The following is a 27,199-nucleotide window of genomic DNA, read 5'->3' on the forward strand; positions in this document are numbered from 1 at the left end:
CTTTATGATTGTACTCGTGTTTGTAGTTGACTTCTATGAGAATGTGCGTACTTGCAGTCGTCACGCATCCCATCGACCAGACTGACCCCTCCCTGGCTCACAATTAAATTTCCAAAAACCATTTCAATTAAAGGAGAGAATAATTCTCTTAATTATTCTCAGCTAAAAAAAATAAAAATATAAAATAGTAATTAAAATAACTAATATATAATAGATGACAGAGCTGCCAACCCCATTTGATGAGAATGTGTACAATGGGACCTCAAAATGGGGGAGATTTCATCAAAATGGGTACAATCCTGAAATCGACGGAAACTAACCATTGTGAAAGCAAGAGGAAGGTATAATTACATAAAGTCACACAGCACAAGCTCAATTGCAGCAACAATGATGTTCCCAAGACTATAATCCAATCCTTTCAGAATTCTACCTCCCAGCATAAAGATCATAATTGGTCAAAAAATATATGAACATCCACTTGGTCACCAAGGTTTCTCAATGGGCTAGTAATAATATGAATTACAACTTAAGAAAACTGAAGTGATTCTGTACACTGAAAATGGGTACAATCTTGGGGGAAATGTGTACAAGTGTACAATCGCTGAAAATGCATACAATTCCGCATTTTTTGCAGTAGGTTGGCAGCTCTGAGATGATAATAATAATAATAATAATAATAATAATAATAATAATAATAATAATAATAATAATAATAATAATATTAATAAAAAAATAAATCTTTACTAGGGTATGTTCATGTAAAAAAAAAAAAAAAGAAAAGAAACCTATTAAGTAAGAGAAACAATATAAATACTAATGGATGCAAAAACCCTACAAAACAAACAGTTTTGGAAACATATTGAAGAGATATTATTTGGAAGAAATCCCACTCCCGCCCCCCCCCCCCCCCCCCTGCACTCAAACCCCACATGACACATACATGCATTTCCCCCCGCATGATGACAATGGATAACCAACGATCAACCGAGTTGAAAAACTAGCAACAATTGAATTACGGAGATGATAATGATAGAAATCTGTTGGGAGTTATTGAAATAAAAAGGAAATAACGAGTACTACACACAATGAACTCATAATACTGTCATCTGCATTTTTTGCCAAACTGGGACCTAAAATTTGCCAAAATTTGCCAAAAAAAAAACCCCAAAACTTGCCAAGAAATTAGCCAAAAAGACCTAAATTTGCCAAAAAATTTGTCAAGGAGAACTAAGCATTTCAGTAAATATTAACACGAGATACAGAAAAAAAATATATATATAAAAGACTATTACATTTAAGGAGGCTACATTATGAATAGCGTTGTTACAAAGATTTTAAAGGGCTATTATCCGTAGAGAGTAGCTTCCCTTGGTTTGGGCCCGGGCAAAGCTGCAACATTTCTCAAGTTTCGCACTTTTTTTTTTTTTCGTTATTTGTTTCCGCTTTTTTTTTCTCAAAATTTGTCACGCGATTTGCCAATTTTCCCAAAATTTGCCACAATTTGCCAATTTTGGGAAATTTGCCAAAATTTGGGGATCGTCCTGATATTTGCGGCCGCAAATAGCAATTTGCGGTCGCAAAAAATGCAGATGAGAGATAATAATAATAATAATAATAATAATAATAATAATCATAATAATGCAGAATTCAAAATAAAATTGAAAATATAAACACCCACTTTACCTAATCTACTTTGATCCTTAATATACAACTTGCAGTAAGATGAGATGTGTCAGAGGAGGTAGCCTTGTTTCACACTATCCAAGCTTAAAATGAAATATTGGTAAAGGTCAGATAAGGGAGGGGGGGGGGAACCCAAGTTTTTCCGTGAGCTTCACACTCAACCCTCCATCGCTGAATGAGAATGGAACAGCACAGAAAATCTTCTCAAGTAATAAACAAAAAATGAATTTAACAACAGCATCAAACAAGAGCAAGATATCAAACAGTTAACAATTCGGGCTCAAAACCCTTCTTCAGTCAATTTAGAAAAACAGTAAAAATATTTAAACAACACTGAAAATTCCGACTGACTGTTTGGATTTTCAGTGATATATTGATGATTTTACCGTTTATGTTGTTGACCGAAGAAGGGTTTTGGGCCCGAAACGCTCCATGTTTGGTATTTTGTTCTTAGCTGCTATTTTTCTCAATGTGTACAGTCGACAGTGTCACTAAATCTGAAATAATTTCCAACATTCCACGGATACTAGGAATTCAAATGTTTGAGCTATACTTATATTGAAGATCCACATATTATTAATATTCCCTTTACGTCAAGAACAATACACACTTCACTCTTCACCACACAGCATTTACCATAAAGGTTGGTGTTTGTTTTGTTTTGTTGGGTTTTACGGCGCTTGCAACACATTCAGGTGATATTAGCGCCAGTAAAAAAAAAAGGAAGAAAATGGGAGAGTATAAAAATTCTAGTTCTAGAATTACAATTAAAGCACCCTAGAAAAAGCAAGACATAGGGTGGAACGGGGAAACAAATAGGGAATAGGTGTAGATTCCAAGAGCGTACATCATCAATGGGGTTTGGAAGGTTTGTTTATGACATGTGCAACACTTTCACTCATAAGAAAGAGAAACGATGAGAATCTAGGTCAACCTTAAATGCGCCTCGGGAGGAGGGGGTTGGGGGGAGTAAAATTTTTTTACCAAAGATAAATCTGAAAGCACTCTATATATATATATATAGACTAAGTCCACTTTAAGGTGACCAACAGGCACAGACAGTCACAGGACCTTAGCGGATGAGATACACACTCAAATGCTTACAAATACACACCCTATTTATTGATAGCCCCTGGATAAAATTCAATCCCCACCAAGACATTCCCATGCATCCCAACCATGACATCAGAGATGTCTATCCATCCCAACCATGACATCAGAGATGTCCATCTGTGCTGCACTATTACTATATCATGCTAAACTGTATTTACCAGTTAATTGTCGTACTCTGGTGGAAAAATTTGAATTTAAGAATTTGGCCAGAAAACGCGTCCTTCAAAAATCTATCAATTTAAATGACGTTCGTCTTGGCAAAAACTCAAACCCGAGACTTCACCAAATATCCCGGGCTTGAGAGTTTTTGCCAAGATGAGGGTCATTTAAATCAATCGATTCTTTCAATTCGAGTTCTCTGGCCAAATTCTTAAAGACAAAATTTTTACAGAGTACGACAGTTAACAGGTTAAATATTTGGTCAGAAAATTCATCATCTTCATAATATGTAGTAAGGCACTCAGGGGAAATGGTCTGCGTGTCACGATTTACAAACAATTTTCTATATTCTGCCACTTATTTCTTTAAAAGATGTTAAACATTGGCGGAGGCATACAGAGACATTTGAAGTAGGCAATTACTAAACACGGGGTTTTGAGAAAAATGGCATGATGATTGTATCATTTTCCTTTCTTGCAGTTTGAATTTTCCCAGTTAGCAACTCATATAGAGTCTGATAGTCTCTCTTTTCTCTCTCTAAAAATATGTATTAGATAACAACAGCGGTAGTGACATTTTATAGATAGAATGCGCTTGGCCAAGGAGTTCACAACATTGCCATCCGGAAGTATAAAGGACCAACACACAAACTCTGTGTAACCATGAACGTTTATAGTCAGGTTAATACAGTTTAGTGAGAACAACTCACAAACGCGGATGGCAAAAACAATAACAAAGGCATGAGTGACGTCATCTGCATACTATTTATAAAGTACATTTTGGCCCAAATAATTTTATTTTTGAGAAAGTATTGATTGTTTATACTGTGCATGGAAAACTTTAATGTTTAAAATTAGGTAAAAGTATGCAGAAATAAATCTACTATCAAATGTCTTGTTTTACATGTTACACATGTGCTAGTTGTCGGGGACCCCTTGTAAAGCTCTTTGAACATGTTTAGTAGATACTACGCTATGTAAATGCTCTAGCTTTTTTGTTTTTTTTTTTAATTGAGGAAATATCAATGTTCATCAGAAAGTTAAAACAAAAAACAAACCCACCCTGTATCTCAAGAGCATCCCCCAGCAACAAGTGAACCATTTCCACTGAGTGCCTCACACTCACCTATACTAACTAACAGTCAGTCAAATAGTAGCAGTCAGTGTGATACAATAATAACGCCAAAGGAAAACGGATACTGAAATAATTGTGTCACCGTGTTTTTTTTTTTACGACATCCAAGGCCAATTAATAATAAATCAGCAATGACCCATTTTGTAGCAGTTGACAAGGCTACAGCCTTAACTTCTGTTGAATAATCAGAATTTAATAATAATAATAATAATAATAATAATATGCCTTTTTACAATAGAATTCTAAGTTATGAGAAGAAAAACAAAAAATGAAATGCGTAAAATTACTTCATCATTCACTCATCATTGTCAACCAAACACGCTACCTCTCCATATTCATATTTCTTCCATCCATCGGTTTCTCTTTCTCTCTCAACTCAAATAATTCTGTCTGTCTTCTCTCTTTCCATTCGAACACTTCTTTCTCTCTTACCTCTGGTCTCTTTCATCTCTTTCAATCCAAACCTTTCATTCTCTCTCTTTGTACCAATTCATCTTTATCTTCCACTTCTTTCTCACAGTCTGTCCCGTTCAATTCAAACATTCAACCCATTTATAACAATAGTAAAATATATTTATATATATATTATATACAAAACTCCAATAATATACAATCTGAATGTTGACCTAAAACCAAATAATAATAATAATTGGATGAAACAAAAAAGTTTAAAATTGAGAAGAAAAAAAAAAAAGAAAAATAAAGAAAGAACAGATACAAAATAAAACAATTTAAAAATTCAAAACTAAGGCTACACACCTATATATATCAACTCAAAAGAAACCAAACCAGAGCGGAAAAGTGACCGATTAGAAAGACAAAATAATTATTGTAAAACTTTTGAACAAAACAGAATGACGATCTATTCAATAAAAAAAATTTAAAAACTTAGTTCGTAATATATATAGATAAAGATAAGGCAAAGGAAATAAATGAAAAATGATCAATAGTAACACCACAAATAATCTTAAAAGAAAAAAACCAAGGAAAGAGAGAGAGAGAGAGGAAAAAAAAAAATACATAACTTAATTCTAGGGACAAAGACGTATGGATTCAAATGATAATAATAATAATAATAATAATAATAATAATAATAATAATAATAATAATAATAATAATAATAATAATAATAATAATAATAATAATAATAATAACAATAAAAAACACAGTCTACGATCATTTACCCAACTCTTAATCATTCACAATTTGAAATCAGTGCGTCTTCAAGGACCAATACTTATGAAATTCCACAAAATCTTCCAACTCCTTTCCTTCAGCAGTACAATGTGAAACTGTCCCTTGTCCCCAATACTTATATCATTGATAGTAAACACCGCACTACACATTTTGTCTTTGTTGTTTTTGGCAGCAAGGAGCAACTTGGGTGCAGATGGAGAAAAGAAAAAAAATGTTTCAAATTGTTAAAGGTTTAATCAAAGTTGGTCGTGACGATGTTTCATTCTAATGCAACGCTTCAAATTATTAAATCTTTAAATCAAAGATGTTGGTGACGGTGTTTCATTTCATTCTTATGCCACGCTTCCAATTTTAAATTGCAGCTTAATCAGTTTCATTTCCCTCAACTTTTATTAAACTCTTATTTACCATTGTTCCTTTGTGTCAATTATAGACTTTGGTTCAGACCTACTAAAGTGCTCGGACTATGTTTTTTTATGACAGCAAGATGAAGCACTTTATTTAAGCCATGTATTATCATCATACTCTATCCTCATTCAAATTCATACACTTCTTGACCCTATACAAAGGCCCGACACCCCAGGAACGGATCAAAATGGGAGTTTTCTGATGGCACCTCACTTTCCCAAGATGACAGAGAAGGGCAAAAGATGATGAGACTGTGTAAAATCAAAGATAAATCGAGGACCCCAGTGGCAAAAGTACTCAAATCACATTTTCATCATGTTTTTTTATAGCGAATCAGTGATAAAACTGAAAGCAGAACCAACCCGGTTCACTCACTTATTATTTCCATGAAAAACACAATCTAAGTCCCCTATCTCAATGCTACAATTTTAAAATTTTTTTTTTTTTAAATATTCTATATAGCTGAGTCCAAATGTTAACTCACTCAATCCTAGCGATTTTTGCTACTTTTCAAAATTGGAAAAAATGCATTAAAAATGAGCACGTACATAGATAGTTTGATTCAACCATCATTAACATGCAAAAACAAATAAAAACATTAGCTTTGATACCACGCCTATAATTTGTCTTAGAAAAGTGTAATAAATAGGCATGGGGTAAAAGTAATTCGAGTAAACTACGGATATAGTCGGTGTTAGGGTTGAGTGAGTTAACCTCCAGTTTCTCAAAATTAACTTCCTGCAGGGTTGTCAATTCAGAAGGCAAAAATTGACTAAACTTTTACGCAAACCGAATTGAGCGACGACCCCTTCAACTCCAGTAAAAAGACATCATGTGGCTTTTTTTTTTTAATTTCTCGTTTATCGGGTAATTTGAAAATATAGCGAGGGTTTATGACATATTTCCATAAATAAACGGAAAATTGGCAACCGTGTTCCTGGGGTTTAAATACTTCCAACACTAGGCTCTTCAATGATATATTATCTCAGCATCCGAAATAATAATAATTATAATCGTAATAATAACAATGGGTTAATAATAATATATAATCCATCATCATCATCATCAAATTGTGTGTAAGCTGCTAGTTTTGTCATTTCAAACGTTGTTAAATCTTTTGTACTTTCTCCCCTTTGACCACGGGATTGTTCTTGCGAATTTCCTGAGCCCCGTGCTCTTTGAAATCAAAGGTACAGTCGTGGGTGTCGGAATAGCGATGTAAACTACAGAACAATTTGCCACAGTGACATTGGAAACCTGTTCAAGAAAGGAAAGGGGAGGAGGGAGGGCGGGGAGAGAGAGATTATTACAATTTGAATGAATGAATGAATGAATTTATATAGCGCCTAGATCCACAATGGGCTCAGAGGCGCTTTACAATGCAAATAAAACACAACAATAAATTCATAATTTAAGCATAAAATCTATCATATTGGAATAGCATTAATCAATTTGTAATTTAATTACCACGCACTGTGTTACAAGATGAAAATTTAGGATATCTATAACATGTAGGCCTAATATAAATGTTAAATATCAAATGGTTTTCTAAAGAGATTTCACTCCAGATAGGCAAATGTGAAGATCTGTCCCAGGAAAACAAACATATAATTCCGTTGTTTTGTAAGAAAAAATATCTGATTTTCAAGGATAAAGAATGTGTTCAAAGAAGACTCAAAGTTTAAATTCATACAAATTAAAAATATAAAAGTCCTTCTATATAGGTTCTGTTTAAATAAATTGAGAGAAAGATCATTAAAAGATATCTTTTCAAAAACTCCTATCCTATGCAGGCAACCTTATCTTGTGTAAATGTATTAAATGGAGAGCCAATATAATTAATAAAAATGATAAAAACGAAATAAAATAAAGAAAAGAAAAGAAGAAAGAAGAAGAAGAAGAAGAAGAGAGAAGAAGAAGAAAGAAGAAGAGAAGAAGAAGAAGAAGAGAAGAAGAAGAGAGAAGAAAGAGAGAAGAAAGAAGAAGAAGAAGAGAAGAAGAAGAAGAAGAAGAAGAAAAACAACAACAATAATAATTATTATTATTGTTATAATTATTGCTGTTACCATAATAAAATAAATCTAAACTATGCCATAATCGGGTTCACACAATTTGAAGGATAACATACAACTTCATTCAACTTTGCTCTCCCAGAAGATCACTTACCGGTAAGGCCAACCTTTTTTCGACATTCCATACAACGATTCTTCTTGGCCTTCTTTCCCTTATCACCGTCGTTGCTGCCTGCATCACCACCTGTCAATAACAACAACAAAAAATATTAATAAATCAACATTGATGGAAACAACTTCAACTGGAATTCATTCTAAAGAACCAACACCCAGACCTGCCAACTTGAAATGTAAAAAAATCGTAGTTTTCAGAGAGAAGAAATAGAAGTCACTATAATTAACTTTACAAATTAATATTTTACATTTATCAGTATTAAATATGCCTTCAAAACCCTGAACAGATGCTTTGTGGCATCAAAGTTTTCTTTTTATCACATTGTAATGAATCAAAAATGTCTATTTATTTCTACTGTTGATTGAAGCCAAAAATTCGTATTTTTACCATTTTTTCGTAGTAGTTGGCAGGGCTGAACACCCCTCCATGCAATAAATTCAAGAAAAGTTAACGCATGGATAAAGACAGATGTCAAAAAAATTGCCGTTGACCTTAACCGTCGGGCTCAGAATCGGAGGTCCGATAACTGGTAGCAATTGTTTTGTTTTGTTTTTCAGGGTTTTACGGCGCTTGCAACACATTTAGGTTATATCAGCGCCATTAAAAAGGAAGAAAATGGGATAGTAAAAAGTTCTAGAATTACAATTAAAGCACCAAGAAAAAGTAAGACAGAGGTGAACTGGGAACAAATAGGGATCAGATGTAGATTCCAAGAGCATACCACCAATGTACTTAGTTTGAGATCACCTATAAGTCTTATCCGGACACAAGCACAAAATCCAACAAAGAGGAAAACACTCAAATGCTTACATTATACATTAAAAATAAATATAATGATACATAACAGAGAGATGATTTACGAGGAAAAAAATATCATCTCCCAAAACAATAACTATGCATTTGACTGTTTCCCTCCCATCCAGGACTCCGGCCAGGGCCAGGACAAAACCAAGTAATCTCATTCCAAGACAAAGACAGAAAGCATGTTGGAAAACAGACATAAGGGGAGGGTGTATACTATATTGAATTCCGTAAATATATAGAAAATGGGCAACCGTGTAAAGAGTTACAGGAAAAACAACATCTGATATTGATAGTGTACCCCAAATACCTCACCTTACAATCCCCGTCTAAAAAAAAAAAGAAAATAAATAAATAAAAAAAAAAATTAATTTAAAAACAAAAATGAAACGAAAAAAAAAACAAAAAAACAAACAACCAAATGCTACCTACTTTCAACCTGGCAATGCCACCTAACACACTACTACTGCTCATTGTACATGCTAAAGTAGAGCCAATTTACAGCGAACATGAGAAAGAAATACATAACACACATGAATGTTTCCGGTGGCGCTGATCATGGCAACGCTTGGCTACTGCTCTGTTTAATTTTTCGGGGTTTTTTTTTTCAATAATTGCCCATTTGAACAATAAAGATTATTATTATTATTATTATTATTATTATTATTATTATTATTATTATTATTATTATTATTATTAGCCAACTTTTGGCCTTATTTTAATAAAATGACCAGACGTACGACCATGTCTAATTCGCATAAAATTGCCTTTCTTAAATGAAACGACAACTGTTTTGTTCAATTTTCTACGCAAACTGGTTCTTACGTGAAGCATAATACAGACAACTAAAATAAGGGAACAAAACTACACCCCTCGGGCAGTTGTCTCAATGGCAGTTATTGTTTGTTTGTTTTTAAGGGTTTTAAGGCGTTTGCAAAACAATTAAGGCCTATCAGCGCCAGTTAAAAGGAAGAAAATTGGATAGTAAACATACACTCTAGATGCACAATTAACAGGACCCGAGGATAAAGTAAGACATAGGGGAAATGGTACAAATAAGGAACAGAGTAGAGCACACTATCAGTGTACTTAGTTTGATTTTTTGTTTGTTTGTTGCTTTAGGTCTCTTCCAACACAATTGAGGTTATATGAGAGACCGCTGAAACAAAAAAAACAAGCAATCCAACAAAAAATAGTACAAATGTAAATCAAAATCATAACCTAAAGATATCATAAGCTAAATTATAAATAACCAAGAACAAACAGGCAGAAGATTTACAGAGAAAAAAAATATCCCCTGTCAAAAATACAATCACAAACCAAAGAAGCAGGATAGGCTAGTAAAGAGAAGAAGAAACGACATCACTATCGGATCGTACACCCATGCGAACATCATAGGTATATGATTCAAGGGTGATGCTCCCATCCAACCACCCGGTACTTAGTTTGAGATCGCCTAAAAGTCTCACCAAGACTCAAGCACAAGATCCCACTAAGAGGAATACATTGTTAAAATTTAAAAAAATAACAGTACATAACAGAGAGATGATTTACAAGGAAATGAATATCATCTCCCAAAACCATAACTATACATCCCCCCAGCCAGGGTCAGGAACCTTGAGTTTTGATTGGTCAAAAATCTACTCGTTAATTATAAGGTGGGTTTTGGGGCTATAACACTATAATTTCTGATGTTGTCTGTAACATTAGAGATGAAACTTGCTTACCATCTGTAGACATGCCTTCTCCAGTCTCTTCTGTCTTTTCGTTACCGCTAGTAGCCTTGGCAGTGGCCACAGTGGGACTGGCCGTCTCAACCTCGGACATCCCTCCCACTGCCCCACCACTGTTACTGCCTGTCAGCTTATCATTGCTACCAGAGTTACTAGATGAGTTCAAATTCATGTCTGAAAATGAAAAGGGAGAAACATTACTAGAAATCAATTCAATTCAAAAACTGTGACGATTATGGTTGTAACAACCAACAAGGGCTTAAATAAGAGATACCGATTAAGTTTAACTCTCTCGTTACCAGTGCCAATTTCAGGATTATCCGGAAACTTCCTACCCATCCACCACACAACGATTTTTTTACTCAGTCAAAAAAGCAAGAAGCACACACAATACATGCTACACATAACTTTGTTCGGCCAAACAAGCCGTATAACATAAAGTGTCAATTTTGTAGTGTAATGAGAAAAAGTGTTGGCTGTATCTTAACGAATGTGTCTGTGCTTGGTAAGGAAAGGGTTAAGTGTGAAAAAATTTGTAGAATCACGAAATAGGAAACTTTCACTTTCTCACACTGTTACTTGCCAGGTAGAACCAAAATACACAGACCTGTCTAATTGAAAATCTAAAAATATTCATTGTATTTAGGAGATATAAAACCTGTAACCATCATAGATAACTTTACACATCAACAATGTACCCTCACAATGATTAGGTAACACTACAAAACCCTTATAATTACGCTCTCTGTATCAAATTTTATTTTCAATCAGTTTAAATGATTTAGAATTAGAAATGCGTGTGGGAGTTCTGAAAAAAAAAGGAAGAAAATGGGACAGTAAAAAGTTCCAGAATTACAATTTTAAACCCCTCACGAAGAGGTAAGACAAAGGGGAATTGGTTCAAATAGGAAACAGATGTAAACACTATGAAAGAAATCGGACTGAAATCTTTTCATTCGAATCCATTAACTGGTATGAGTGACCCTAACCGGCCACACTGGAAAAATTTTTTTATTAATTATTAATTTCTTTTTTTTTTTAATTAATAAAAATTAAAAACTTCGAATCTAAATTCCTTTCTAAAAAAGAAAAAAAAAATCTAATATATATAATACGGTATCTAAATTCTATATATATAGTATATCATGATACAACAGAAGTCATCAAATAAGCTTAATTTGTACCACACCCTTACAAAATCCATCACTGGCTATAGAAAGCAACTCATTTACTTTGACACAGCAGCCTTGAATAATTCAAAACGTATAATATGTTTCCCTGTTGTTTTGTGGGTTTTAGGGGGTTTGTAACACATTTAGGTTACATCAGCGCCAGTAAAAAGGAAGAAAACGGGATAGTAAAAAGTTCTAGAATTACAATTAAAGCACCCAAGAAAAAGTAAGACATCTGGGAACTGGGAACAAATAGTTTGTTTTGTTTGTTTTTAAGGGTTTTACGGCGCTTGCAACACATTAAGGTCATATCCGCGCCAGTAAAAAGGAAGAAAATGGGATAGTAAATAGTTCTAGAATTACAATAAAGCATCCAAGAAAAGGGAAGACAAAGGGGAATTGGTTCAAATAAGAAACAGGTGTAGATTATAAAAGCACTCTATCAAAGTACTTAGTTTGAGATCACTAAAAGTCTCATCCAGACACAAGCACAGGTCCCCGCTAAGAGGAACACACTCGAATGTTTTACAAATCACATATAATATAAAGAAAGCATAATACAGTGCATAACAGGGAGATGATTTACAATGAAAAAAATATCATCTCCCAAAACGAACTATACATTCGACTGTTTCCCTCTCAGCCAGGGCATCTGGCCAGGACCAGGACAAAACCAAGTAATCTCATTCCAAGACAAAGACAGAAAGCATGTTAAAAAACAGATATAAGGGGATAGAAGACAGTATGTACCCCCCTGCCCACTATGGGAGGTCAGGAACCCCACCCAGGGGAGCAAATAGGGATCAGATGTAGATTCCAAGAGCACACCTACAATGTACTTAGTTTGAGATCACCTAAAAGTCTCATCCGGACACAAGCACAGGTCCCCACTGAGAGGAACACACTCAAATGTTTACAAATCATATGTTAAAAATAAAAAAATAACAGTACATAACAGAGTTCAAACGGAAGAGACACCTAATATTTTTTTACTGGGGTATAATTGGACAAAGGAATAATCAGCAATCGGCTGCCACATTGCAGCACGTATAAACAACAACTAAAATGAAATAAATAAACGGAAATACACACTGACTGTCCATCTTCTCACCTCCTAAAGAAGTCCTGCTTAGAGATGAGGCGACGATATCCACATCTGTCTTTTTGTTGCCACCATCCACAGACACTCTAGTAGCAGCTAATGATGGGGATGATGAGGGAGATGAAGGAGAGGAAGAGGGAGGGACGGAGGTCACAGCACCCTGGCTGGCCTGTTGAAGTTCTTTTAGATCCTTGTAGCATTTGGAGCACATGCCGTCAAATGCCTGAGCAGCATAAAAACCACAGCCGTTGCGACAGAATGTGGCAGCAGACATGTTTTGGTTTCCATTTTGTTCCATAGACATTGTTGCAATGTTTTTATTTTGATTGACGTCACCCTAAAAAAAAATTATTCACTAGAATCACTGTTGTCAAAGTCTGATTATGGCGTAGCACGAGAAGAGATACAAATCCAAACAGTTCTTCAGTTTCAGAATTAGATCCACTTCCTCAAAAGCTTTTTTTCTTTCCAACTTGACAAACTGAAAGAAAACAACAAAATTTTAATTTTCAAACAAAGGAATAATCATCAACCGGCTAACACATTGCAGCACGTATAAACAACAACTAAAATGAAATAAACAAACGGAAACACACACTGACTCTCCGTCTTCTCACCTCCTAAAGAAGTCCTGCTTAGGGATGAGGCGACGATATCCACATCTGTCTGATATTATTACAGATACCAGTCAGACTATTACTTTCAGGCCAGATGTTTTCTGTGAACTTTTTCATCGGACATGCACACCAACAGTAACACACCCAGCCTGAATGTCGGCCAGTTTGTATAGAGAAAAGAGTTTGCTAAGAGCCTGGAAAGGAGGTAATTAACTCACTTCACTCGAACACGGTTTCCTCGAGCTCATTCGACTGTCCCGAATGTTTTCCGTATTTCTCTTTGTACACGGTTTTCTCTACCTAACTGAATTGCTCACTCTTAGGAGTTCCAAGGAAATCAAGCCTGAGTGCATTATACTGCCTGTTTGTTTAGAGATGTTAAAATGCCCCTTTCAACATTATTATGTCATTAGTTTCTTACTTTTGACACCTTTTCTTCAGCATGTGGAGGTCATAACTGTTCTATTGTCTAACTAAATCTAGAACTATAATGTTAAAATTTATGAAATCATACATGGTTGGTCATAAATATAGGAAAGTTGATAGAAAATTATAATCAGTTTCAGTTCAGCAGGACAGAGACAAGAAGATGAGACAATTTCCAGGAATGGATACGAATATGCAGTTACTCTTGGTCTAAATTGAGCTCTCAATGGAACAAAGTTCTACATTCATTTCAAAATAACGTATCTTGAATGTATTTTAAAATAGTGATCTTTAAACATGAGAATCTCATGATGGAGCTTGGAATGTCTTGTTTGTCTACTCCCCACAGACTCCTCCCTTGCAATAGAACTACAGCAACTTTTTTAATTTCACTAATAGACTACAGTGCGGACCTGACTCAGGCAGCCCACGAAAGAAAAAATGTATTTTCTTTTAAAATATGAATTTGAAGAAAGAAAATAAGTAGTCAATCAGAGCCATTAGGCCCATGGATCCGGAGTTTGTCTATAGCGTGAAACAACAGCAACAATTACTAGCTACCCTTTAGAGAGGACACTAATCTATCACAAAGTACAATCCACCAGATCTAACAGGCCCAGCTACCCAGTCACTGCTGGGTGGAAAATGTTGTGTATTGTGGCTTAATTTGAACAGACATTTATTTATGTGTAAAATTACCGCATTCTGACTGATTTGAATGTAAAATTCTACTTAAGTTTAAAAGCTCGAATCTGGAGAAAATCCTAATTTGAATCCCTCCCCCAAAAATCAGTATGTACTGATTAAATCTGTGTTAACTGCAGGTCTGATGGTGATGATGTGGTACGGTACAGTCAGTCTAAAGACTCAAAACACAATCTAAATTGGGTCAACTATCTTCTTTGCAGATTTTCCTCTGTCACCTAACTGTGATTTTAGGTAGCTGAATCTGTTGGATGTGGCAAAAGTACTTGCAATACTAGCAGCCTATTCAAATCATCAATTGTTGCTGTTCATTTCACACACACACACAAGAAATTGTGATAAACCAGCTCTGTAGACCTAATGGCAACGACCTAGCAAGTTAGAAAGCTCACAAAGACAGGTGATTCAGCGAACCTTTAGTGATTTAATGTAGTACTACTTACTACTGAGGCTATTCGGACAGGTCTGAATAGTCTTCCACGGCTATTCGGACTCAAAACTCCACTGCACATATGCATTTAATAAGTTCTTTGGACTCGAATTTGAAAAGCTTCCCCTGGCAGTAAATTTCTAATTTATTTTAGTTATTCACAATTTCAATTACATTCACAGACCTGCCAACTCTGCACATTCCAAAAGTGGAATCAGAACACATGAAAATAGGAATTTGAGACAAAAAATAGGAATTTCACCTCTTTCACCAACCCCCACATTTGATCCTTTTTTATTCTTACCATTATCAGTATTTTTGAAAATCAGAATTTTAGAGAAAACGGCGGAAAAGGACAAAAAAGAAGAGGGAAAATAGGAATGATTCCGCCAAAAGCGGAAGGGTTGGCAGGTATGCAGTCATACAATACTCTTCACACTCGTAACGTCACTTCCTTCCTTATGACGCTTGGTAACTTAGTAACACTGGCTCGAAACTATCGGAACAATGGCGGATGCCCGTATGAAATATTTCTCCGGCGAGCATAAAGGGTATCCAGAGAGAAAAAAAACACATTTCATCATGTTTTGACTTTTACACATTCTAATCACAAGACATATGAAAAGTCCTAGCCAGCATGAAAAATAAAAAGTAATGATTTTCTTTGTTTAGAACCAAGGTGGCTGCCGTTGTCGGGTGGCGTGACATCAGACTACTGAATCGTATTGATGCAAATGAAAATAACAAATAACTATCAACAAGCAGTCTAAACCTGCTTTATTTGATGAGAAGGACAAAATCATCGATGAATTGGAAGTCCAGATAGAACTGAGGTCTAAATGAAAAGCTTTTCTAACAACTTTACACAGGCACTTTGATAAAATTTTCAAACTCAAAATATCTTGATTTGACTCAGTCAGGGGGATGGGACTTGAAAAAACATAAAATTTGATACCTTATTTGTCTCTCTACGACCTACGGTTCCAGAGTTATTTATATTTTTCTACTGAAATTTTTTGTCAATTTTACAGAGAGAATCTGTGATCTCACCGCTGCCTCAAAACCAGCATCTCGCGGCTATCGGGAAATTTTGAGTCATGCAGTCAACATGGCCCACTTATTGTTTTCAGTAATTTTGTTTCAATTAAAAAATAAATGGCAAGTGTTAGATATCATTTTAAAGGTCAGAAAATAAGCTTTATTTTCATGTAAATCATTTTCATGTATGGAAAGTATGGAAAAAAGTAAGGATAAATGAAAATGGAAAAAAATATGAGGTTTTTGTCCTAAAAAGTGGGGTTGGTGGCGGGAAAGATAAAATAATGAGCGAGTGTATCAACTTTTATGAAATTTGGCAGAGATATTCTTCAATTAATTGTCTATCGATGTATGAAGTATAATTAAAATGTATCCATAATTTAAAAAGTTCTTGTAATTCAAAAATTTATAAATTTTTATTACATAAGCTTTCTGAGAAATACAATCAGGAATTAAGAATGAAATACACCGTTAGAAAGCTTGTTTTGTGCCCTTTGTAATGATACCAAAATTAGTCACATAGGTTCACAAATAACGCCATGGTGACCAACACAGTAAAGGGTCAAAAATAAAGTTCCAAAAAACGAGTTTCACCTTGCAGTGAGCCTATCGGCGGCCACATCCCCCTGACTGAGTCAAATCAAGATATTTTGAGTTTGAAAATTTGATCAAGGTGCCTAACCTAGTATCAAGTCAAAATGTGTCAATTCCAGTTCCAGCAAAAATCCATACAATTATGGAATGCCACGAGGTTGCATCACATCAACAATCAAAGTAAAGTCAAAGACAGGATATACTACTACAGTAGTAGGTCTAGACAAGAGTAATTTTTTTTTTTTGTTTGTTGCTTTAGGTCTCTTCCAACACAATTGAGGTTATATGAGAGACCGCTGAAACAAAAAAACAAGCAATCTAACAAAAATAGTACAAATGTAAATCAAAATCATAACCTAAAGATATCATAAGCTCAATTATAAATAACCAAGAACAAACAGGCAGAAGATTTACAGAAATGCGTACACCCATGCGAACACCATAGGTATATGATTCAAGGGTGATGCTCCCATCCAACCACCCGCTAGAGTAATTTATTTATTGAACTAACACATATCACTTCGCTTACATAGATTAGAATTAGACGTCTAAAAAATTGCCAAAACTAGATATCCTGGTCAAAACAAGAACCTAGAAATATGAAACACTAACTAATGACTACTAATGGGGGCATAAATAAACCGTTTTCGATTGAACAAAGACAAAGAAGGTAAGATTTCAGATTTTAAAATTATTTTTTTAAAGGCCTATGATTGTGACAATGTCAATGACACGACTTATGCATAACCAAATACTCAACTACAAATGAACAATATAAAAAATTCGTCAAAAGTAAGGTCAAGGTAGAGACAGAAATTAGATTTCATTTCAATCGCAGTACTAATCAGTACTGTACTTACATGGTGAGCCAATCGGCTCCCTGGTCTTGAAGACAATTATCCGAGATGAGATACAACTCAATCACTTGAGATAGAATTTGTGTAGTACCTCTCTTCTTGACCAAGAACAAAACTTACTGGATAACCACCTTCCTCCAACTCCCAACCAAGACGACAAACACTGGAACTGGACTCCCGACTGGACGAGAAACAAAGGATTTTCTGAAAAAGAGGAAACAATCTGATTACGTAATTATCTAGAAGGATATCCATGTGACTTACATTTTATTGAATACTATATTTCTAAGACCTACTGTGAGAAATATGACTGCTGTATCGCGATAAACAACAAAGACAGTTCAGTAAGAAATCGAAGCCTTTGTCAAAACACGAACAGTGTTTTGTTTTCCTTCAATTTCCACAAAATGGCTGCCATGAACACATAAAGATGGCTGTTGAGCTTTTAAAACTCACTTTTCAACTTACCTACCAAGTTACGGAGTTCGTCTTACATGACAACTCAAAAATCATAAATAAAATTATACCGCTTGATCATTTCTAAGGCTCTAAAGTTTAAAAATTGGGCAAAATTAGCTTGCTTACGTGTGGTTGTACCCAAAGTCACTGTGTCACGATTTCTGATTATACTATCACGTGATATCAGTACGAAGTTCGATTGGTCTGAGAATCAACACTTCACAGGTTAGCTCCCTTATTCTATGACGTCACTGAAGAAAATAAGGATAAAATCTGGGGCAACTTAAAACACATCCACACGTTACTATTTTTAACTATTGGACAACCCCCTCCCAGCTTTTCCGTTCTGGTTTATTCGAATCGCTGAAGTGGGAACAATGAAAAATATGAATCATGCCCTCTCAATCATATGAGTCACTCAGATATGGAATAAGTTATTTTTACGTTGAAAATGTCTGCAGATAATTTAACCATATTATTTGTTTCTTTTTCTACCTGCACTACTATTAAAGGGGTGGGGGGCGTTTACGAATAATCAAGCGACATTGGTCGTGTAAAGTGACCTGATTGATGACTGAGTAACATTTTTTTTAAAAATATCATACACATGTGCAAAAGTAACTTTACACTTGTTTTGATTCTTCTTCTTATCTTCTTCGACCCCCCTCATACTCATATTGTCTTCATGTTTAAATGTCTAGTTGGTGAAGGAACCCCGTTGTCTTTCTCAGCTTTATCAGGGGCTCATACAGTTTGGTCTGCAGAGGTGTGGTACCGGGCCATAATAATAATAATAATAAGAAGAAGAAGAAGAAGAAGAAGAAGAAGAAGAAGAAGAAGAAGAAGAAGAAGAAGAAGAAGAAGAAGAAGAAGAAGAAGGAGAAGAAGAATGATAATAATAATCCCGGTAGCTCAGTTGGTATAGCACTCGCTACATCAAGTTCGATCCCGGATGAAGACGATATTTTTTTTCTATATAACACTTTGACATCTTTGTCGGTTGGGATAATGTTTGAAAAGTGCTGGGGCTGGACCACAGACTTCTTGGTATTCTCTATGGGCTGGACTACGGCAAGTATTGTCACCCATCTGATCACTAACCACACCCAAAATCGCTTGACTTTATTACAAGACAAGTAGTCAGCGTATCGATCACCCATCAATACCACATAAATTTCATTGCCCATTATCTAGTTTACGATTGGTGGTCTGCGTTTTGTTCATAAAATCACAACATCCGCCAGTCGGATATAACGTCCAACACACAAAACTGTGTGTAACCTTAAACGTTGTATAGTCGAATTGTAATAATTACTCATAAAGAAATGATAAAAATGGCTGGCTGAAGACAATAACAAAGAGCTGAAGGAAGCCAATTTCGTTCCTTCTGTTGATATTGTGCGTTTCGCTCAGAATAAAGAAGCTCAAAACATTGCCATCCGGAAGTATAACAGACCAACACACAAAACTATGTGTAACCTTGAACGATTATTATAGTCTGGTTGATACAGTTTAGTGAGAATTACTCATAGACGCCGATGGCAAAAAGCAATAACAAAGACCTGGGTGACGTCAACTTCATACTATCTATACACTGTGTAATGTGTAGTAATTTAGTAATCTAAAGCTACACACTACACACACTTCGTGTCCTACTTGCTGGAGCTTGTATCGCTTTTGCCCACTTCGAATGAAAGGCGCTTCTGGGCTTGAAAGTCAAACTAACTAAACAGACATTGCGTCACTGGTTGACGCCATGTTACGTCAACTTGACCCGTCGGTACTTGATCCAAATAAAAGGGAGATTATCAAACACTCGTAATGAAGTCACGAGGCACACATACAGACCTGCCAACTTGAAAACTTTAAAATTAGTAATTTTTAAGAGAAAAAAAAATTGTTCTTGTTATAAATCAACATTGTGCGACTATGTGGTCTTGTGGTATGACAACTCGCTTTCCGATCGGAAGATCCTGGGTTCGAGCCTCGCTCGGCGCACGTTTGAGTCCTTGGAAAAGGCTCTTGACTCACATTCTCTCACCGTACTCAGGTGTAAAATGAGTACCTGGCCGTTAACAGTGTTGTCAATGTCCGAAAAATTGTAATGTCACCTAGCAGGCGTCATGTCCCGTCCAAAATGTTAAATGTTGCTGCTGGCCAAGGACCCCTTGTAAAGCGCTTTGAGCACGTTTAATGGATATTGCGCTCTATAAAAGCTCAATTCAAATATTAAAAAATCAACCATCACGGGAATTAAACATCACTTCCAAATCCTTAAAATTATGTAATCTGGCATCAAATTTCATTTTTAAAAAGTAAGTTTTAATGATTTAAAGATGCTCTTGAAGTTCTGAAATTGCAGCCAAAATTTCGTAAATCTACGAATCATTCGTAACGATGGGCAGGTCTGAGTAGAGATAAATGATTATTTCTCATTCCTATTATAATATTATTAGCTTTGCTGCTTATCACGTGCAGTTCAAATGTATGTCAAATACTTAACACTTACGACTGGCAAAATAAAAACAATTTAATAGGATAGATAGAACGAGTACGACGTCACTCATGTCTTTTTTTTTTATTTTAATTTATTTGCCATCCATATCGATGAGTTAAAAAAATTTTTTAAATTGAGCTTTTATATAGCGCAATATCCACTAAATGTGCTCAAAGCGCTTTACAATGATGAGTCCCTGGTCAACAGCAACATTTAACATGTAGGACGGGACATGACGCCTGTTAGGCGATATTACATTTTTTTTAGGACAAAGACAACGCTGTGAACGGCCAGGTACTCATTTTACACCTGAGTACGGTGAGAGAATGTGAGTAAAGAACCTTTTCCAAGGACTCAACTATGCGCCGAGCGCGAGGCTCGAACCCAGGACCTGCCGATCCGAAAGCGAGTGTCATACCACTAGACCATATAGCCGCACAAGTCTCGCTAAACTGTATTAACCAAACCAAACGTTCAAGGTTACACGTAGTTTTGTGTGTTGGTCCGTTAAATTTCCGGATGGCAATGTTGTGAGTTTCTTAGCCAAGCGCACAGCATCTATACAAGATCTTGAATTGATTTCTAGTTTCTTGATAGCACAATAGCCCCTGAAATAGGCTTAAAGCAAGCCTGCTTGCTCTTATCGTAAGCGCAGGTGATAGGCGCTTTACTTACAAGCCAACAGAAACACGTAACATGTAGGACGACGAAATTTGAAACCTGTTAAGACGCTTCTCTGCGATTTATTTCGATATTCGAGACAACACCATTACCCGCCAGGTACTCCTTTTACACCTGAGTACAGTGAGAGAATTTTAGCTGAGTGCTTTTTCCAAGGATTCAACTTTGTACTGCACTCGAATCAGGGATCTAGTGTCGTACATCGAAACCACAAAAGAACCTTTACAAAATTAATCGGCTTATTGATGAAAAGATATAGTGAGAAATGAATGAATTCGAAGGTTGACTGCAGTGAAGAATGCATCAATAAAGATACTTTCCTTCCCACGTATTCCATCTCTCGTCTCTTAACATGTCCGAACCATTTCAATCTATCATCTCTCATCTTTATTGATGCATTCTTCACTGCAGTCAACCTTCGAATTCATTCATTTCTCACTATATCTTTTCATCAATAAGCCGATTAATTTTGTAAAGGTTCTTTTGTGGTTTCGATGCAATTTGCGGGCAAGAGGAAAAAGGGACGCCCAAATGCTAAATGGTGGGATAAGGTTAAGGACGATAATATGAAAGAACTGGGCCTGGAGGAAGATGATGCTCGGAACCGACATGCAGGGAGATGAGGCTTTCATTATGGCAACCCTGCAAAATGCGGGATAAGCTGAAAAAAAGAAGAAGAAAAATTGATGATTTGCATTTAAGTAAGTAAACACTCAGAACATCTGCCATCTGATTGAACGAACCAACAAACAAAAATAATATAAAAATATAATATAATTCCCTTTATTCATCCCCAAGGGCAAATTTGTCTTTAAGGTCTGTTCCAAGAAAAGACTGGAATAACCCAGGCGTCAGCCGCAGTGCAGCGCCGCAAAGTGAGCCAGGGCTAGGTGACTTGCTCAAGGACACACAACGAAGGCGGGTTGTCGAACTCGGTATATTTTGGATACGAAGTAAAGACCGTACCGCTGAACCACGAGGTCCCCTAATGTGTGTATTCTAGCTAATTATAGTCTGACAAGCAAAGCTCTCCGTTCAAGGCAAGGAATTTACCCAATGGAAACCGTACGGTGCTCTTATTGGCTAACCAACCAGCGGCCTCGATGAGAAAAATATCCGCCATTGAGACATGGGCTGGGAATCGCGTTACTATAGTAAACAAGCGCTGATCGGCTGTTCATGAAATCTAAGAAAATAACTTCCTGCTCGCTCGTTTTACTCAAAATTATTCAAAACAATGTCTCTAAAATGATATAAATGTGACCTCTTAAGGTTTTCTTCACGGTCAAAACCACACAACATTCTATTAATGATTACGTCCTAAGCAAAAAGGTCAGACGATGATGTGGTGGTGGTGATGATTGTAGTTGTAGTAGTAGTGGTAGTGATGATGATGTGGTGGTGGTTGTAGGTGTAGTAGTAGTGGTAATGGTAATGATATGGTGGTGGTGGTGGTTGTAATAGTAGTGGTCGTGATGATGATGTGGTGGTGGTGGTTGTAGTAGTAGTGGTAATGATGCGGCTATGTGGTCTAGTAGTATGACACTCGCTTTCGGATCGGAAGGTCCTGGGTTCGAGCCTCGCGCTCGGCGCATAGTTGAGTCCTAGGAAAAGGCTCTTTACTCACATTCTCTCACCGTACTCAGGTGTAAAATGAGTACCTGGCCGTTAACAGAGTTGTCTTTGTCCGTAAAAATGTAATATCGTCTAACATGCGTCATGTCCCGTCCTACATGTTAAATGTTGACCAGGGACCCCTTGTAAAGCGCTTTGAGCACATTTAGTAGATATTGCACTATATAAAGTTCAATTTTTTAAAAAATATTTCAATGATGATGATATGGTGGTGGTGGTTGCAGTAGTAGTGGAAGTGATGATAATGTGGTGGTGGTTGTAGTTGTAGTAGTAGTGATAGTGATGATGATGTGGTGGTGGTTGTAGTAGTAGTGGTTGTGATGATGATGATGTGGTGGTGGTTGTATTAGTAGTTGTAATGGTGATGATATGGTGGTGGTGGTTGGAGTAGTAGTGGTAGTGATGACGATGTGGTTGTGGTGGTTGTAGTAGTAGTGGTAATGGTAATGATATGGTGGTGATGGTGGTGGTGGTTGTAGTAGTAGTGGTCGTGATGACGATGTGCTGGTGGTGGTACAGTAGTGGTAGTGATAATGATGTGGTGCTGGTGGTTGTGGTAGTCGTGGTAGTGATGATATTGTGGTGGTGGTTGTAGTAGTTGAATTAGTGATAATGATGATGTTGTGGTGGTAGTCATAGTGGTGGTGGTGGTTGCAGTAGTAGTGGTGGTGGTGATATGGTGGTGGTGGTTGCAGTAGTAGTGGTAGTGATGACGATGTGGTTGTGGTGGTGTAGTAGTAGTGGTAGTGATAATGATGTGGGGCTGGTGGTTGTAGTAGTAGTGTTAGTGATGATATTGTGGTGGTGGTTGTAGTAGTAGAGGTAGTGATGATGATGAGGTGGTGGTTGTTGCAGTTGTAGTGGTCGTGATGATGATGTGATGGTGGTGGTAGTGATAGTGGTGGTAGTGATAGTGTAGTAGTAGTGGTAGTAATGATGATGGAGTGGTGGTCGTTGTAGTGGTGATGATGATGTGGTGGTGGTGTAGTGGTAGAGATAATGATGCAGTGGTGGTGGTTGTAGTAATTGTGGTAGTAATGAAGTGGTAATGGTGGTTGTAGTAGTAGTGACAGTGATGATGTGGTAGTTGGAAAACACATTATAGGTTATTATAATACATGATTACACACATTCTCTAACTTAATTTTTTGACAGCTTCATGGTGCCATAAATTATACGCAATAGTTCTGAATCATTTTATTGTGGATTTTGATATTGTTTGTTGTTTTTCTTGTGTCGTTATGTTTTGACCGAAGTGACTATTCTCATCCCCTAGTCTAGGATGCTAGTCTTCATAATAGTAGTCCACAATTGTTGTATGTTTAATCCAAAGGTTGTAATGCAGTAATTTGTTAAGTTTCTTGTCACAAGTTGCACAATTAAAAAAAAAAAAAATCAATCAAATCCAAATCGCAAAAAGCCGGCGACGTTTTTTTCGGTAATCCAATCGGCCAGGGGGGGGGGGGGGGGGGGGGGGTGAGAATAGAGGCAGCCTATGTTGACATAGAGACCGAATGAATGTAACAACAAGATATGAAGTGAGTAGAAAAGTGCCAGAAGACAACAGAGAATAAAAATTTTTTTTTTTCGCGGCGGTGGTGGGGTTTGAACCTGCGACCTTATTGGTACGACAACTCCGCCTGGCAGGTGAGAGCGTGGCTCTACCGTTAGAGCTATCCACGAACACAAAAATATTCGTTTCAAACCCAAAGTCATTTCTAGATCCCTCTCTCACCCACTTCTTGAGATCGCCGATTCGTTCACCACCATCGCGAAATAATTTTGACCAGCAGTTAAGCTTAATAGCCAATATTCTCATCACAAACATATAACATAGAAACGATTGAGACATTGAGTATGCTCCGGTGTATGGGGTGAATTTTTAATTCAGAAAAGTGAGTGGAGCAGGCACTTATGTTGGTAACAACAAGATATGAAGTGAGTAGAAAAGTGCCAGAAGACAACAGAGAATAAAAATTTTTTTTTCGCGGCGGTGGTGGGGTTTGAACCTGCGACCTTATTGGTACGACAACTCCGCCTGGCAGGTGAGAGCGTGGCTCTACCGTGTGAGCTATCCACGAACACAAAAATATTCGTTTCAAACCCAAAGTCATTTCTAGATCCCTCTCTCACCCACTTCTTGAGATCGCCGATTCGTTCACCACCATCGCGAAATAATTTTGACCAGCAGTTAAGCTTAATAGCCAATATTCTCATCACAAACATATAACATAGAAACGATTGAGACATTGAGTATGCTCCGGTGTATGGGGTGAATTTTTAATTCAGAAAAGTGAGTGGAGCAGGCACTTATGTTGGTAACAACAAGATATGAAGTGAGTAGAAAAGTGCCAGAAGACAACAGAGAATAAATTTTTTTTTTTTTTTTTTTTCGAATGAATGGTAATGCTTACATTCCCAGCCCAAGATATAATGGCGCTGAATGCTTTCATTGGTGGACACTTTTTAGGCTTCGTACGTATTCTCATTCGTTTAATTCTATGGTTCAATAAAAGATGAAAAGTCGATTAACACAAAATTTATGATTCAAGTGTTGAAGCAACTCGACTGTAGTATCAATGTCTGATTTTTCCCCTGGTATGGTTTCCGGTTCTAGCGCTTTTCCATCCTTAAAGTGTCCATATAGCTTTTCTAATCTCAAATTTTTAGGGTTTTTTTCACATTTAATTTTGACAACATCTCTCTAGATGTGGTATGTTTTTAAAATTGTCTGGAGCTTGTCTGTTTTTAAAAAATGAGCTTTTTTATATAGCGCAATATCCACTAAATGTGCTCAAAGCGCTTTACAAGGGGTCCCTGGTCAACAGCAACATTTAACATGTAGGACGGGACATGACGCCCGTTAGGTGATATTACAATTTTTCGGACAAGACAATGCTGTTAACGGCCAGGTACTCATTTTACACCTGAGTACGGTGAGAGAATGTGAGTAAAGGCATTTTCCAAGGACTCAACTATGCGCCCAGCGCGAGGCTCGAACCCAGGACCTTCCGGTCCGAAAGCGAGTGTCATACCACTAGACCACATAGCCGCACTGTTGAGTAGTTCTGAAAATTGCTCTGCCCATCTTCTTAACTGCTCTTCTGATATTCCAAAGTAAATTTCCTTGTTTGTCTCTATTTGGCTTATTTGTTCGTTGGAGATTATTAGTATTAGCTAAGTTCCCTGTGAAAAGGTATAATTCTCCCATGTTTCCTTTTCCTGCAACGACCTCTGCCTTTTATTTTGCTTGAAAATTTCTTCATTATGGTCTATATTATCTTTCCAGATGGGTCTTTTTCCCTTTTTATTCTTTTGGATATCTTCCTCCGGGACTCTGCTTTAGCTACTCGTGTTTTGGCTGTGCTTAACTGGACTGGCAACTTGGTCGTCTTTCTGGGTGAAATGTATTTAATCAAGGGGAATAATAAATATATTAAACAAATGGTTGGGTCGCTGAATGGTTGTTCCCCTTGAGTTTTGGATAAGATAAACCTCGGATAACTTTTTTTTTTCTGGTCCCATGGGAGTTATCTTAATTTAACTTCGATTTTTTTTTTTTTTACTTGATCGTGTCTTACGATATCCAGTCTTTGTGCTAGTTTCTCTGATTTCTCTGATTGTGCGGCTATGTGGTCTTGTGGTATGATACTCGCTTTCGGATCGGAAGGTTCTGGGTTCGAGCCTCGCGCTCGGCGCATAGTTGAGTCCTTGGAAAAGGCTCTCTACTCACATTTTCTCACTGTACTCAGGTGTAAAATGATTACCTGACAGTTAACAACGGTGTCGTTGTCCGAAAAATTGTAATATCGCGTAACAGACGGCATGTCCCGTCCTTCATGTTAAATGTTGCTGTTGACCAGGGACCCCTTGTAAAGCGCTTTGAGCACATTTAGTGGATATTGCGTGCTGTATTACAGAGCGTGCTGGAACTCAACGTGTTCGAACCTGGCGAGTAATGTATTGTTTTCGAAGACTGGACTGGATTTTCACCTACCTGAACAGTTCATCGAACCTGTCGGATATTCAGTGAAAAAATTGAAAATTGGGCTTTATATGGCGCAATATCCACTTAATGTGCTCAAAGCGCTTTACAAGGGGTCCTTGGTCAACAGCAACATTTAACATGTAGGACGGGACATGCCGCCTGTTAGGCGATATTACAATTTTTCGGACAAAGACAACGCTGTTAACGACCAGCTACTCATTTAAACCTGAGTACAGTGAGAGAATGTGAGTAAAGAGCCTTTTCCGAGGACTCAACTATGCGCCGAGCGCGAGGCTCGAACCCAGGACCATCCGATCCGAAAGCGAGTGTCATACCACAAGACCATAATATAGCCGCACTACAAAGTGGCTACAAAGAGGGGAAACGTTCTCGTGGTCGTCAGACGTCGACGCTTTTGACCAGTTTGAGGATGTCAACGAGCAACATCCCTTAAAACTCCGAGTTCGCGAGGGAGGCCGAGGATATAGATAGAATGAAGTTGACGTCACTCGAGACTTTGTTATTGTTTTTTGCCATCCACGTTTATGAGTAATTCTTACTTAACTGTATTATCCAGACTATA

General features: G+C 36.8%; 1 protein-coding gene across 3 annotated transcripts; it reads right to left on the minus strand.

Moving 5' to 3' along the window:
• Positions 1-5,618: 5,618 nt before the first annotated feature.
• On the minus strand, positions 5,619-18,024 carry LOC144960689 (AN1-type zinc finger protein 6-like). 3 transcript variants are annotated; one of them, XM_078893971.1, is made up of 6 exons: positions 17,942-18,024; positions 17,360-17,560; positions 12,699-13,170; positions 10,410-10,589; positions 7,861-7,950; positions 5,619-6,951 (listed from the first exon to the last, which is right to left on the minus strand). In XM_078893971.1, exons 3-6 carry the CDS (start codon positions 12,991-12,993, stop codon positions 6,803-6,805), a joined length of 714 nt encoding a protein of 237 aa, XP_078750097.1. In that variant the 5' UTR covers positions 12,994-13,170; positions 17,360-17,560; positions 17,942-18,024; the 3' UTR covers positions 5,619-6,802. The 3 variants fall into 3 exon arrangements, with proteins under 3 accessions (XP_078750097.1, XP_078750098.1, XP_078750099.1); XM_078893972.1 differs by having other exon boundaries at positions 6,129-6,951; positions 17,825-17,974; XM_078893973.1 differs by lacking the exon at positions 17,942-18,024 and adding an exon at positions 17,653-17,791 and having other exon boundaries at positions 6,129-6,951.
• Positions 18,025-27,199: the final 9,175 nt, after the last annotated feature.

This window comes from Berghia stephanieae, chromosome 15, assembly GCF_034508935.2.
Source record: "Berghia stephanieae isolate SIO BIC M18660-M18661 chromosome 15, UCSD_Bste_1.3, whole genome shotgun sequence".
In the NCBI taxonomy this organism is placed as follows: Eukaryota; Metazoa; Mollusca; class Gastropoda; order Nudibranchia; family Aeolidiidae; genus Berghia; species Berghia stephanieae.

Coding starts and splice junctions, on each gene's coding strand:
- LOC144960689 (XM_078893971.1), bottom strand. CDS start 12,993: ATGTCTATGGAACAAAATGGAAACCAAAACATGTCTGCTGCCACATTC. Junction 7,951..10,409: donor AGAAGGCATGTCTACAGATG/GTAAGCAAGTTT, acceptor TGTTATTGACAG/GTGGTGATGCAGGCAGCAAC. Junction 6,952..7,860: donor AAAAAAGGTTGGCCTTACCG/GTAAGTGATCTT, acceptor TTTCTTGAACAG/GTTTCCAATGTCACTGTGGC.